The 16,153-nt window shown below is 32.8% G+C and overlaps 2 protein-coding genes across 2 annotated transcripts; both read left to right on the forward strand.

The window, feature by feature from the left end:
- The first annotated feature begins 107 nt into the window (after window positions 1–107).
- On the forward strand, window positions 108–524 carry LOC144572803 (uncharacterized). The gene has a single exon (XM_078322478.1). The coding sequence runs from the start codon at window positions 108–110 to the stop codon at window positions 522–524; it is 417 nt and encodes a 138-aa protein (XP_078178604.1).
- Window positions 525–8,413: 7,889 nt separating this feature from the next.
- Window positions 8,414–14,713, forward strand: LOC144572350 (glycosyltransferase BC10-like). Its single transcript, XM_078321889.1, has 3 exons — window positions 8,414–9,070; window positions 13,688–13,921; window positions 14,125–14,713. The coding sequence occupies exons 1-3, from the start codon at window positions 8,603–8,605 to the stop codon at window positions 14,536–14,538; spliced, it is 1,116 nt and encodes a 371-aa protein (XP_078178015.1). The 5' UTR covers window positions 8,414–8,602; the 3' UTR covers window positions 14,539–14,713.
- Window positions 14,714–16,153: the final 1,440 nt, after the last annotated feature.

Raw genomic sequence — 16,153 nt, forward strand, 5'->3', positions numbered from 1 at the left:
ACCACCTCATATCCTTTCCTTCCTATCCAAAAATCATCTCAATCTAATCAAATTCGCCAAACTATTCCTCTTTTTGTCTCTTTTCAAGCTGATAATTTCACCACACAATGAGCAAACCGAGCCGGTTAAGCCGTGTGTTACTCGCACCAATCCGAGCGCTTGGCCGTGTGCGTGACTTCTACGTGCGGAGCATCACGGACTGTGCCGGACATATGAGCTATGGATCTGGGTTTGGGTACGATTCTTACAACCTGCCGCGTAGTTTCAGTGTTACGTCAGATCGTGTCAGTGCAAGTGATGAGGACCTGAGAGAGCTGATCCGGGCTGCTTCTCAGAAACAAGCCAGAGGCGGCGGTATAAATGGAATGCCTCCTCGGAGTCATAGTGTGGCTGTTGGACGGATCGATGAGGATGCCCCGTTTGATTTCGGCGCTGCTGATGGTTTGGAGGTAGGCACAAATTTGGTGTTTCCTCGCAGTCAAAGCTATGCTTCCGGAGGAACCAGAGGCAAAGGGTTTGCTTGATCAATAGTGTAAATATTGATGCTTCCTTCATGCTTGTTTATGTGCTAAAGTAGAAGATAGCAATATATCTAGAAATTTATTGATTCAAAAGAATCAGATAATTGCTTAAATATTTGTTTTTCTTTTTTGATCATCTTTTGCTGTTCCAAAGATGCATAAGTTTCCTGTACATTAAGGGTGTTGATTGAATTCATGAGATATTCGTATTAGTGAAGTAATTTTTTATTAGTTATCACCTTTTTCGTTCTAGTTTGATGTGTGCACATATTTTTCATGCAAATAATTATTTTTGTTGGAATAAATAAGTATCTTGTTTGCGAAATGCTCTGTTAATAATATTATTATATTTAGAGTTATCGATCATTTTAAATGAATATTGAAGCACGTTATATAATGTATAGGGAATTAAAGTATTATAATTGTAAGCTAAATTGTATGACAATATTGGCAATCATGCATGATCCTATTTATTGAATTGACCTCTTACCGTAGAAGTTCAGGTTTCTTCAGAATAAAAGAAGGCTACTTGGTAGATTTTTTTTAGATCAATCAAATTCTGATGTCTCAACCAATTTGCTTGTTGGTGAATGGACGCTGTCGACCCCTGTCAAAGTTCAAGGCCCCATCTTTTTTTTTTTTTTTTTTTTTTTTTTTGAAAAATCTAATAGAGGCTATCAGATTGGTACAGAATAGAAAAAATAAAAAATACAACAGTAGTTGGTACGCAGCCACAGTACCAGTTCTCATACCAGTTCTATATGAACAACACCACAACCACTGTACCCCCTCTGGTACCGCTGTATGTGCCAGAACCTTTAGCTGACACCATCGCCTATCAGTAAAAACATCAATGAAAAGTTCAAGGCCCCATCGCTATCTCAATTACTAGCTTTTATTAAAGCTAAAAAACTGGATGCATTTAAATCCGAAATAAATCTGCTGTTACTCTGATTCCAATCGTTTGAGATTCACGCATAAAAAACTTCATTAAAATTCGTTCATGAAAAAAATTAAACGGTTGGAATAGGAATAACAGGCTCCTGTTATTCCCAAATAATAACAACAGATTTATTTCCATCTAAATCACGTGTTTTGACTTTTGACGTTAGATTAAATCTGTTTTTTCTTATTCAACCGTTCAAAATTTTGACAAAAAAAACTAACTTTTAAATGAGAAAAAGTAAATTTCTGCTTTATCAATAGAAACAATTTCATTCCGATATATTCACTTTAAAAAATAGGCCAAATTCTGAAAGGCTGATTTGAAGATTGATCATTTGACTTCGTAGGGGTAAATGGATAAAATATTAGAGAATGTTTTCTTATTGCCAGTAATTGTGTACATATATAGCTAACCCATTCGTTAATACAAAGGCGCGGGTCACGTGATCATTTGCATGTGTTATTTATTTATTTATTTTGTTAAATTTACACAGTATTAAAACCACAACTTAATTAAGTTAGAGTTATATAGCTATTTTTACCGCGAGATCAAAATTTTGATTTATCCATCTCTTTTTGTTTGTTGTTTGATGTTCTCGTAACTAACCAAATTTTTTATGTTTCCCTTTCTCGTTTCTCCTTCAATCTCAAAATTTAAGTCAGATAGAGATCTGAAACCTTCCACCAAATATATGGTAGAAGTTGTTAGCAAATAATTATTTAAGTTGTAAAACTTTCTGATTGTTGCAATCTTTTCACACTGAAGAATTCAAAGCGGTTGATTGGTCAAAATAGAGATTTAGTGGTGCTAATTAAAAAATATGCAATTCACACACTCATTATTTTCCAACGGTTCAATGACTGTTTGTTCTTTACAGGCCCAATTGAATTAGTAAAATCCATTTATATTATTTATGCTAGTGCAGTGACCGAATGAAACGGGAGAATGAGGGGAAAAAAATAATATATTAATACATAGCATCTGTAATACAATACCTATGTATAATTTCTCTCAAATTCTGCTTTATCTCTTTTATATAAATAATAAAAACACCAAATATTATGATTATTTTATATATATTTAGTAATGAGATGTTGAACTTTATATATAGTGCTCGCCACATCCAATCAATAAATCTTGCCACTGGAGAAAAGACAGGAAAATATTTGCTTGGGATGCGAATTTAGGATGAATAACTTTATTAGAGATGAGGGTTCAAATGATTTTATTTTTCGTGTCTTTATTTTAAAAAAATTTAATAATTAAAAATTTGAAACTTAAAAGTCAAAATAATACCGTTGGATGTGATGTACATCATTTTATCTATGCACATGTAAAATATTACGACATTTCAACTTTGTTTTGATTGTCATCAAGAGATTGTAAAAAAATGTACTAATATGGACAATTTCTATACATTGATTTTTCAACTTATTAATTCACATAAAAACAAAATTGAAATGTGATAATATTTTATGAGCATATAGAGAAAATAACATAGATCACATATAACGGTTTTATTTTGACATTTATAATTTAAATTTTGAGTTATTTAAGTTTTTAAAAATAGAGACACGATTGAAGCACACAAAATAAAAAAATTTCAACCCTCCTCACTAGAGATACTATTGTTTCGATGCACGGTGATAGCATTGAATTGGGGCCTTTTTTTGGCAACTTACTGGTGAAGTGAAACGCAGTAAGCAGTTAAAGTAACTTAACATTTGGTTCTTTGCTGAAACCGGCACTAGTGTCTTATCAAAAATAAAATAAATAAAAATTAAGATATAATACTCGTCAGCTGACAAAGCTGATACTAAAAAAATAAAAATAGAGCTAAGCCACTATAATAGGGCTGAGATTAACATTTAGTTTCTGGCATGAAAGTCTGTACAAAAAAGTGTTTTTGATTTTCTTCATCAATCTTCTGTTGTCTCTACTCCCTGATAAACTACCATCTGATGGTTTCCTGGGGCCCATGTCCTGAGTGGAACTGCATCAATGCACACCAGTAGCCATTCACCTGTATTAGTAGGATTCAAATCAGCTGAAATCCGAGATGCATGAATAGTAACTCGGAAATTCCTAGAATTTCAAATCCAACCGTTGAACTGTTTTGAGATGCGTGCACAGAAAAATCAGCTGTTCCGAGATCCGTGCACAGAAAAAGTTGAACGGTTGAATTTGAAATTTCAAGAATTTCAACGGTACTGTTAATGCATTTGTATTTCAGCTGATTTGAATCCGTATTAGCATCTTCCATTTGATATTCCTTGTCCAATATTCAACAAGAGACAAAATTGGTAAAATAATATTCTTAGCTTATTTTTTTTATTGAATTAAAACAAAGTTGATTTCTATATTTCCACGAGGCCCTGCAAAAAAAACATTGAATACCATCAGGAAATGAGTGATTTGTTGACCTCTAAACTGCATGGAAAAATCTAATATATTATAACAAGTGGTCCATTGTTTGTATACATCTTGACTAGGTGCTAAATTTGTTGTGCTAGATGGCATGTTAAGAAAAAATAATAAATTGTCTCTATTATGGCAAAACAGGTAATGTTGGTTTCCTATCTACTCTCTAATATTAAGGGTGTGCTTCAGAAGAGGGGAGAGAAGAAAAGAGATGATCAGGTTGTCTAAAGAATGTTTACTTGCTCCACAAATTAAAATTTTGGATGAGAGTCGAGAGAAGAGAAAGAAAGAGAAGAAGAATCAAGACACAACTAAATAAATTTCTCTCCAATCTCTACTCCTGAATTTGAAGGGTAGCTCCCTCTCTTACTTCATTCATCATCTCCCTTTTCCTTTCCTTCTATTTGAATTTTGTGGAGCACACTCTAAGATTATCTTTAATAAGTATCTCATATGTGTAGACTAATCACATAAAAATTTTAATTTTTGAGGAAATTGAAATAGTTCAGCATAGAAGAGTTCGTGTATGACAAACTCTCCAAAATTAAGGAATTTATACACAGAGCTAACAATGAATTTCTCTGATGGATCCCACTTCCAAACAATTTTATCAGGGGTATGAGTAAAAGAAATAGAGCTAATTCTCTTTAGTAATTCAGCCCATTACGTTATGTGGGTATCTACTAGAGTTCTTCTAAAATGAACAGCCAACCTTTGAGAGTTTACTATATCTTTTAAATTATAGAAATTATTTCCATTACAAGTTTTATTTTATTTTCATTAATAAAACTAACAGTAGTGTGGTGTGTTGTTGCTTTTGTTCCAATAGCATAAATTGATGCCTTCAAATTTTGGAATTCGTAAACTCAAAAGAGAATCTTTTGAGTTAATAAATAGTGATCATCTGATCTGTTTTAAGATTTGTGCCGACTAAATCCACACTAATATTAAAAAGGGCTCCTATATTATAAGCAGAGGCCGAATTAACTCAGTTTAAAATCAGACGGTTGAAATTTGTTAACTCAAAAGATTCCTTTTTGAGTTAATGCAGAGGATATGCATTCCAAATTTTGAGACGACAAATTAAGCATGCATATTTTAGTTGGGCTCAAAATAGAAGGACGCGGGAGGTAAATTTTGAATGTCAACTATATATATATATATATACACGTACCTTACATGAATAGTATTGATTTATTGAATTGTTAAAAGTTACAAAGTATGAAATTGTCATATATATATACACGTACATCTTACACTTATATATGGACTGTATTAACTGACAAAATTATGTTAAGTTTGTGTAGTCAATAATTATAAATGCACCATTTTTAATTTTCTTTAGTACACAACTTTAAAATTTTATATATATTATATATATTGGAAAACTAACAAAAATTACGACCAATAGTTGGAGGTCATGAATAGTAAATTGGGGGAATTTCACGTATACCCCTCAAAAACTTCAAAATTACGTATTTCCCCCACTAAATTTGAAAATTACATATTTCCTCTCTAAACTTCAAAAACTCACATATTTACCCATTTCATTGTCTTATATATTAAAACTCATTCTAAATTTATAAAATAACTATTTTACCTTTCATTAAAAGTATAAAACGTCACATCAAACTCAAATTTGAATATGAAGGGTTTCTCTACCGTTCGATCCGCGTGCATCGCAATAATGATTAATGCGTGCTCGCTTCAAGATTCGTTCTACTCTAATCCGCACGAATCTCAAAGCAATTTTGATCCGTGTGCATCGCAGTAGATATGTGCACATTGCTTCAATTGGTTGTTTGTTTGCTTCAATATTCGTGCTGATCTAGCGCACACGGATCTCAAAGCAATTCGGACAGTAGATGAACCTTTAGATTCAAATTTGAGTTCGATGTGGCGTTTTATACTTTTAATGAAGGGTAAAATAGGTATTTTATAAATTTATAATGAGTTTTAATATATAAGACAATGAAATGGGTAAATATGTGAGTTTTTGAAGTTTAGAGGGGGGAATACGTAATTTTGAAGTTTTTGAGGGGTATACGTGAAATTCCCCCTAGTATATTATCCAATTGGTTATTCTTATATCTTTTATTGGCCTACAATAATACAAAATTAAAACAATTTGTCATTGTTTTTTCCTTTATATATTCTCAAATACTTACTATAGTATTGACAAAATCAGAGCGAGAAGTTCAGGAAATGGTTTAAAGAGATAGCGGTCAAAGTTGGGTGTCATGATCAATTAACTAATTATTTGAACATTTTCTTATTTACGATATTCTAAACAATATGTCCTTTGTCAAATTGAATTATGTTTTGACTAAATACCCTTTACCCTTCCATTTCATGCACTCACTATAGTCAATAGAAAATTATAAAATAAAAAGGTGCTGATATTACGAGTTAAAAAAAAAACCCGGTCACCGTATAACTCATAACACTTGATTGAACTCTTCCCCTCTGGATTTTGATTCTTCTCCATTGCCAGAAAAAAAAAAAAAAAAAGGAAAAAAAAAACGAATTTTTCTTGCCGTGAGAAGGAAAAAAATAAAGTAAACCGTTAAAATGGTGTCAAAACGTTAGTTCAAATTTGTTGGTTCTCTTCACTTCTCTTTCTTTCTTTGTAATATTAGTGATATGTTTATGTAATTTTCTTTTACTTCCTACAATGGTTGTACTGTATTGTAACTTAAATGTTGTTATCTTAATGAAATACTTACATCTTCTTTGCCAAAATAAATAAATAAATGGCTTCAAAAATGAAGTCATTTATGCTCATGCAAATAGCACCATCCAATCATATAAAACAACAAGTGCCGTGGGTACTTCGTGGAAATCAAATTATTATTATTTTTTGATAACTTTCAACCCACCCCCCCCCCCCCCCCCCCCCCCCCCCCCGAATCATCATGAAAGCTAAAATCATTTTTAATTTCTATTAGGAAAACGGCTGCTCCAATTTCACTTATCAATACATCTTTGCAAATGTGACAAACTGATTTCCAGTAGATTTGTTCCTTTAAATAAAAGTTGTAAATTTGGAAATATCAGGGTAAGCCCGGTAAGGGGATCTGATATAAGAATGCTCTGCTAGTTTGACTTCTTCGGTTGGCACCACGAGCAAAATTCACAACGGACTTGGCATGTACGAGGCCCATAGGTTCAAATTCCGGTCAATACTAATAAATGTTAGTCGTCAGATTTAAATGGCAGCTAGTTACGTGAAGAAATTTATTTGAGTAGTAGGGAAATTGTATTTCTAGGAAACTTCAATGTTTTGTTTACACGCTGAATTCATATTAGCATCAGTGATAATTTGAGAAATCGGCGAGAGAGGCACAATCGGTATTTTGGATTAATAGAAGGCACAAAAAACCCAAAAGAAAATTATTCTTACATGACAACATACTGAGTAAAAAAAATTCATGAAAAGGCAATAATTTCGCAGTCTTTAAGCTTGCTTTGTATCACCATCACAATTCATGATAATACATAGTACATGGTTCCGAATAAGTGTTGTTCCTCTAAAAAAGTGAATTGTAGATTTCTAGGCAGTTTTTACTGGGGTAAAAAACAAATAAAATCATCGTAAGGACATTACAAAATCTCTTGATTTGTTCCGATTAGTTTAGATATTTTTTTTTTCTTGACTTTCAGGTAATTTTTGGTACCACACTTCTAAATATAAATCTCTTGATATGGATGTAATTGTTCATTTTATATTTTATATCTTTTTGATACCACACTTCTAAATTTTTTTATCTTGCAATTAAGGAGAGTGATTTATTTCTTACAGTTACTTCTTTATTTAGTTAATTTAATGCAGAATATAGAAATAAATTAAGAATGATATAGCATATAATTTTAGCATTCTGCCATTCTGGTCCAAAGGCTATAAAAGCTCTACTTTTGCTCAATTTTGGGCCTAAACAATAGAATAGTATGCACAAATCATGTAAGCAAACAGGCCTAGGAAATAAAACAAACACTGAGACACCTGTATAAATCTCATTTCAAATCATGTCGGCAAACAGGCCGAGGAATATGACCTCACCTCATTATCCAGATTTCTATAGTTGACAAACTTCGATCCAAAATATCTTGTAACAATGTCACTGTTGCCCAATGTGTGGTAGAAATTGATAGGCCTAATTTTAGTTTTTTAGACGAAAATGAATTAAGTTATTAATTATAGGCAGGAAGTAAGTTGTTTCGTAATTAAATTATAATATTATTAATCCATTTTAAGAATATTTTCGTTTTTTAGGACAGTTATAAATAATTTAACCAACAAATGAAATGTGAATTTAGGTCTGTAATAGTTACTAAGCAAAAAAGAATCTATAAAATAGTTATTAATTGTAATTATTTATTTACAGTGTATATGTTTCTTAAAATGTTGAATTCATGTTGAGAAAATTAATGAAAAGAAGGACTAGTCACGGTTTCGGTTTTCTCGAGGTCGAATGGTTGATACTTGATAGTGCCCCACATATCTCAACCAATTTGCAAATCAAATTATAATTGTAAATAGGAAAAAGAGAAATGAAAAAAGAGCGCGAGAAGCGAACGCAAACGCTCTGTTAATCTATTCTCCATCTAAAACCGCACCGTTTCTCATTAAATCGGTATCAATCAGTTCTTCAAATCTCCCCAGCTCAAACTCAAATCACCGTAAGTCCACTTACGACAACTTGTTGGATCACAGATGCAAGCCATGCAACCATCTTCCCCTCGAAAAGGCCTCAAGTTTCTCTCTTTCTTCTCTGTTTTAGTTCTGGGGTTTATAATACTAAGCCTATTTACGACCGGTTACTTTGATTTCCAAGCTGTGGTGATTCAAGCCCGTACCCGATTCGACCCGGTTATTGATACACCGACTCTCAATCTCAGCCATTGGATCAAACTCCCATTGAATCCGATGAATAACATGACAGAGGAAGAGTTGTTCTGGCGTGCCTCGCTGGTACCAAAAGTGAAAAACTATTCATTTAAAAGGGTACCAAAGGTTGCGTTTATGTTTCTGACAAGGGGTCCTCTGCCCTTCTATCCACTTTGGGAGAAGTTCTTTCAAGAGCATGATGGTCTTTTCTCAATTTATGTCCATGCCTTGCCGGAGTATACACCGGAGTTTGGCCGGAAGTCGGTGTTCTACCAGAGACAAATACCAAGTCAGGTATGTAATCAGTTCTAATTTACTATTTTAGGTTTTCCTTTTTATTTATATCTCCCATTGTTGTAGGGATAGTTACAAACTTACAATTGATTGAGCAATCTTTTTAAAGTTTGCTTGTGAGAAGAGAAAAGAATGTTCTTTATGAAATCCTCTGTCTCTGTATGTTTTCTCAGGAAAGGAAAAAAATAAATTAAAATAGAAATCAGTTATAGATAGCGAGGGTAAAAATGACAGACTATATTTTGCAAAGGTAAAGTAATAAATGAAATTATGACTTTAAGAGAAGTAATTAAATTAACGAAATCCTCAGTGATGCAGTTTTCCTCAATTAAATGGGAAAAAGACGTGTATGGTTTTGCTTTTTATCTGCATTAATTGGGGTTTATGTGGATAATAACAATTTTATTAGACATTTTAACTAATAAAATTGAAGCAGCCATCTTGGAAAACAGACGGGTGTATAACTAGAGCTTGTTTATGTTGACTATATTCTAATATATATAGAATTTAAGCAACTAAATAACGACCGCCTAGTTCTCTGTTGTAGAAAAATAAAGAAAGAATCTAAACAGGGTGGATTTGGGAAAATTTTCATTTTTGTTCCAACTTACAGCAATACAGCATCATAAATTGTCTCTTTCTATATCCGTTAAAATTGCCATATTGATCCCTTAGATATTCTTAACAGATCCAAAACTAGTAGGGACCACATTGCAAAGTTTTCTCCTCTGTTGTGTTGACCCCGCTAGAATCCATAATCCCGCAAGCACGGCAAGTGACTTTTTGATTCCTTGTGTTGCGTATCTATTCAATCATTGGAATAATATAAAGTTCTCACATTTCCGAATTGATAAAACAAATCTCTCAATTTGTTACCATGTATTATAGAAGTCAACAAACAATCAGTGCTTGCATGACTCACGATTAGAAAGAGGAAATAGACGGTTAAAGATATTGACAGTGAAGCTTTGCCTTCATACAACAGACAGATAATAGAGCAAAACAACGCTTATAAAGTTAAAACTCCTCTGTCATTATCTTTTACTCAAATAAACTTCGAATCCGTTTTACTTTATTAGTATTTAAGCAACTCAAAATATCTTCAAAGCTTTCTAGTTGAATTATAAATTATAATCTCACATATAAGAATCAGTCTTTGACCTAATAACAAAAATACAACACTTCTATGGAGATCGTGAGTTTGAAATTCAAATGAAGAATCCTTTATGTACATAAAATAAAATTGGTAAGTTATACATCCACCTTTCTTATATAAAAAAAAGATCTCATATACAAAAAATTAAAATGTACCTTTTTAATAATTATGAGGGAATTGTTATGCAGTCAAATAACAAATCAACTACTATGAAGAAATTTTCATGTCGATATACTGTCATTCTTGTAATTACAATGATCAAAACCTGATTTATTTCCTTTTAATTATAAAAGTTCAACTATTCTGAGAGGTTGTGGGAGGCTCAACATGCTCACACCGGAACTACAAGGCCACCTCGTAGAATCTGGGTTAATTATCATTGAGCCCACCAGAAAGTTTTTCATTATATTACAGCCCATCAGAACCTTTTTTTTTTTGGGAAAATTTCCAATGTGCCCATCTAAATATTTGAAATAGCCAATATACTCATGATATCACAATAATATCCAATATCCCCATCAAAAATTAATTTACCTTCTTCTATCCCCATTTATTTATTTTTTATTTTATTTTATCATTAAAAAAAATGAATTGACCATAATACCCTTTGAAAATTAAAGGAAGACGTCCATTAAACTTTTAACAGGATTGAAAGAAAGTTTATTTTCTTCGAGACGTTCATCTTCCTTCAGGCGCCAAATATTCGTCGCCTCTTTGTTCTGGTGTTATTTGTTCCACCTCTCTCTCTCCTAGTCTTCTGCTCTTGTTCTACTGTTTTTTTTATTACTCGATAAGAGATTACTCTCTTCATATTCTCTTCCTCCGTTTGTTGTTATCAGTCGCTAGCTTTTAAAATAGAATAGAGTCATGATTGATTCTTCTTTTCCATTTATTTTAAATAATCATCTTAAATATGGCACAGTTAAGTTATGTTTAGTTGTAGTTAATGTCATTTTTTTTCCTTTAGGGGTTAGAAATCAATAAAAAACAAAATATTAAAAGACTAAATTAAGCCAAGGAAACGAACAGGGTTCTGGTATGCTCCTCAATTAACCAGTATATATAATTCTTATGACATGAACAAGCTTGCTTTGGCACATTGTTGTAACTAGTGAATTATTTTTGCCTAATTAAATTTGAGATCAATTAGGGTAATCTGAACGAATTTCAACAAGTGCCAGATAAACAATTGGCTAATTTAAAAAGCTTAGAAAGGAAGATAATTACGCAGCCGATGGTTCAACCGGTTCAATTGCTGGTTTTTTAAAAACATATATATCTTATTATCTAAAAACCAAACTAGTTTTGTGTTCTTACCAAGATGTGTTTTCTTTGCCAGTATATAGAGCAAAGTTTATATATTGAAATCAATTAGAATGAATAAATGCATTTTTGTTATTTTTGAATTCCAAACTTCTTGTCAGCAAGTAAATAGAAGAGAGCACAGATTTATTTGGAGCTTTGCCTGATATATAATGACTTTTTTTATCAAAAATATATGATGGTTTATCTAAAGTAAACACATGAATAAATGAAATCAAGGCACCATCTCTACAAAGTGAAGAACATGCATCAAAATGTACCATAATTCACCAAAAACATTATTAAACACTGGAATCTTGCAGAAAAGTCTCTGGACAAACCAAAATTTCAACATAAATGGATCAAAACACTGAAAATTTACAATTTTAGCCCTGTACATACCAGAAACATTATCTGCTAGACTGAACCTATTAAAATCAAAATCAATTTATTTTATCATTACACAAGACATCTTATTTCTCAATTCAGTTTGAACTTTTCAGCAATTACATGAAATTTAAAGGTAATTATCATTCATTGAGGCAAAATTAGGGTTAATTTGAATTAGAAGTTATCTATTGGGTATAATTGGCACTACTCATCATGATTAGGCATTTTACAATATACTTGCAATAGTCCTATTAACTAATGTCCTAGACATAAAGAAAAGTGTCAAATAAGAAACAAAGGTAGATTACATTAATAAATAAAAAATGGTGTCAGATGCTCAGGATGTGCTCCCTATTGCATTTGTTTATTTTTTGTGAATTTGCATTCACATCCCTGAGCATGCATGTTTATGGTTCCATATGAATTTATTGCCCCGTAAACCAACTGTGATACTCCCTTTTAACCTCCATTTAATTCCTTGTACCATTTCATATTTATCATGTAAATATTTGCCTACATCTCTCACACCAAATGAAAAAACATATGGTTGTATGCACTCTTCTGACTTGCTGGTTTGGAGATACTGTAATTGCTCCGTAATAATCACTAGTAATGTTGTACTGGCACAATGGTATTTGCATTACATTTCACTGATAACTATGTACCCTTGGGAACTACAAAACAGTAATCTAACCTAATACAAATTAGCACAAATATAAAACCTCAACATTTTGGTATTAGTTAAATGGAACCATCATCCATTAGGTATTAATTATTCATGAAAGCATAATTAATTTCATAATTCAAATAAGGTATTATTAAGGATCTTGATGGATTCGAACCATCGTCCCCCTGAAGATTCAGGGACTCTGTCCAGATATTTGAGCTAAAGATCCATTTCACAAGACAAACTAATATATGTACATCTAATCGTCAAAACTTGTCAAAAGAAATACATAAAACAAGTGCCACAACTAAGTACTAAAATCTAGTACCAACATATATACCTGAATTTCATAGTCGAACCCATAATTAGATAGTAACAGTTTCCAGCAGGCCAGTCAAGTCTAATACCGACTAATACCAGTGCTAATTTGAACCCTATCGTCTTCTCTGGCACAAACAAGTACCAAGTATCACCCCCTCCAAGTTAAAGTAAGAAAATACCTGTGCGATGGGATCGAAATATACTGTGCAAGAGAGGAGTGAGCAGATTTCGTGTGCAAGGTGGTCCGAGTGCAAGAGGTTTGCCGGGAAAAAGGAGACGTCGCTTCTGTGTGCGCGAGAGGTAGAGGCATTAGGGAGTATGATGAGGGGTCAGTGGAGGAGAGCGGCACGGGCATCGCTTCCAATGATTTTTGATTTAGGGAGAGCTCGGTTGCTACCAAAAAAGAAACGACAGCTTTTGAAGAAGAACAAAAATTAACAGCAGAGGTAGCGTAGGAAGAAGAATAAAAGAAAATTAAAGTACTGGAGATATCTATTTACAATTAAAGGGGCATAATAGTCATTTTAAATTTTAAAATAATTAAATAAAAAGAAAAATAATTAAATGGGGATTGAAGAAAGAAATTTAAATTTGTATAGATATATTGGATATTATGATGTTTTGATGGAGAAATTAGCTATTTCAAAATTTTAGATGGGTACATCAGAAATTTTCCCTTTTTTTTTCGACCCAACAGAAAATTGAACCAAGTAAATTCATCTTGTAATAACATCTCTCTTGTTAGTTTCATCATTATTTCTTAATTTACAAACATTTGCAGCCGGCAGAGTGGGGGAAGATGAACATGATCGAAGCTGAGCGACGGCTACTGGCAAATGCACTGCTCGACTGGTCAAACGAGCGCTTTGTGCTCCTCTCAGAATCATGCATCCCACTCTTCCCCTTCCCCGTCGTCTACAAGTACCTCATTGAAGCAAAATACAGCTTCGTTGGCTCCTTCATTGATCCCGGCCCTCATGGTCGAGGCCGCTACAACCCTAGAATGGCACCTGAGGTGATCATTTCTATTCACTTATACACACTCGTACATGTGTTAACAAATTTTCGATTGTAAGAGACAAGAACTATTGCTACATAATAAGTTCAATTTAGTATATGCAAAAACATGTAAATAGTGTATCATAATATGTTGAGCATTTTTTTTCTGTAGACATTTCATTTGCTAGAATAATCTGATTTTATTATTTGATGTAACAGGTTAATGTCTCTCAGTGGAGAAAGGGGTCTCAGTGGTTCGAGGTGCAACGAACGCTGGCAGTCAACATAATATCCGACACCAAATATTTTCTAAAATTCAAGGAATTCTGTAGGCCGCCCTGCTACGTCGACGAGCACTACTTCCCGACCATGTTGGCATTGGAATCTCCTAGCTTGATCGCTGGGCGAAGTGTTACCTGGGTTGACTGGTCGAGGGGTGGGTCCCACCCGGCAACATTCGGCAAGGGGGATGTCACAGAGGCGTTTCTCAAAAGGGTCAAAGACGAACAGAAGTGTCGGTATAATGGTAACGGGTCTTCAGTTTGTTTCCTGTTTGCAAGGAAGTTCGCACCAAGTGCCTTGGAACCTCTGTTACGGTTCTCTTCCAGCGTTCTTGGATTTAGTACCAAATAATTTTTGCACCAGTGATTGATTACGGATTTATTTTTTATATATAGAGAATTAGAGATTGAGTTTACGTGTACAGTTTTTCATTTAAATATAGTACGCATAAAATTGAAATAATGAACGCAGGAAAAAATTGTGCTCGTCAGATTTTCTTATATCTAACGAAATTATATTTTATGTACATGATATCAGTCAGGCAAACCGCTGAAATACTGAAGTTCAGAAACTATGTCCTACGAACCAAAATCACAACACATTAATTCGATTTTTTTAGAACAACAGTGAATTTGAGGTGCTGGAATTTCTGGCAAGGTATCATTACAGTGTGCCAGATTTTTAATGCTCAAAAGTCAAATGGGAAATGAAGTTACCTTTTTTAAAATACATTTTGGTAATTAAGGCGTATAAATTATTTAGTCTATCTTTGATATTGGTCTGTTTATTTCTACGTAGTCAGTTTTATTTATTCTTTAGTAGTTTCAGTTCTTTATGGCATGCATATTTCTGAAATGCAATTCGTTGAACTCCATACTGGTAAGTGGTAACTGATCTAACTTTAAAGAAAATTACTGGTTTAGAACTTTTTCTCATGAAGATTTTATTATAATCGCGTAGTTGAATTGCAATTCGTTGAATTCCCCTGGTCCTGTAGTAAAACAAGCTTAATGCGAGTATGCAACCAATTTGTGTTACTTGCTTTATTATTGTCGCTGCTCCTGGTACACTGTAGATTGAGGCATTTTTTGAAGCCAAGAAATTTGGTTAATTTTGATTTAGTTAGTCTTGGAACTAAAAAAAGTTTTGTTAGCATAATTTTGTTTGATTTCATCAAAAAGTTGTAATTAGACACAGGAGAAGGCAAAATAATAAAAAGGAAAAAAAGAATTAAAACATATCAAATTAGCGTTAGAATGTTAGAATGAGACCCACTTTTGGGTCAATTGGACAGAGAAACAATGCATAATTATATTTGCATGAAAACTGTTGGGAAGGTGCAGCGGAAACATTTTGGAGTAATGTACACAATGCGTGTATACATTAATACTAGTATCGTGCCCGTGCATTGCAACGGAAATATATTATAAGATTGAATAGAATATAAAGAGACATTTTTATTTGACATTCACACAAAATTAAGAAAATATATATTTAAATGAAAATAAAAGACACAAATGAGAAAAAATAGATATCCAAATAATAAATAACAATAAAAGAAACAACAACAAATGAAAAAAAAAGATCAAATATAATATAAAAAAAATTCTTAAAGTATCATTGTGATTTAATATCTAATTTTCTCCACAAGCAAAACATGTTATTAAACGATTTAGATAAGAAATAATATGTAAATAAACAAAATTGGAAAATATATGATTAAATGATTCAAATAAAGATTTTCTCTACATATATATTTAGATCGGAAAGATATGTTTGTTTCCATCAGTACAAGATCTGTTATTCATCTATTCATAAAGATACAGTAGTCCTAAATAAAATCCAAAAAGATATGATAGTTTCCATTTTCATTGTCGAAACCAATGTTATCAGAACCGGACCGGGCATCGACCCGGCAAAGCTTCGGGTCAATGGTTCAGTGGTCGAACCAGTGGGTCAACCGGTT

This window comes from Carex rostrata, chromosome 20, assembly GCF_964058835.1.
Source record: "Carex rostrata chromosome 20, lpCarRost1.2, whole genome shotgun sequence".
NCBI lineage: Eukaryota > Viridiplantae > Streptophyta > Magnoliopsida > Poales > Cyperaceae > Carex > Carex rostrata.

What these genes read in the sequence shown, in the direction of transcription:
- LOC144572803 (XM_078322478.1), top strand. Translation starts at nt 108, where the DNA reads ATGAGCAAACCGAGCCGGTTAAGCCGTGTGTTACTCGCACCAATCCGA.
- LOC144572350 (XM_078321889.1), top strand. Translation starts at nt 8,603, where the DNA reads ATGCAAGCCATGCAACCATCTTCCCCTCGAAAAGGCCTCAAGTTTCTC. An exon ending in AGAGACAAATACCAAGTCAG is followed by an intron (nt 9,071 to 13,687) that starts GTATGTAATCAG and finishes AAACATTTGCAG; the next exon opens with CCGGCAGAGTGGGGGAAGAT. An exon ending in ACCCTAGAATGGCACCTGAG is followed by an intron (nt 13,922 to 14,124) that starts GTGATCATTTCT and finishes TTGATGTAACAG; the next exon opens with GTTAATGTCTCTCAGTGGAG.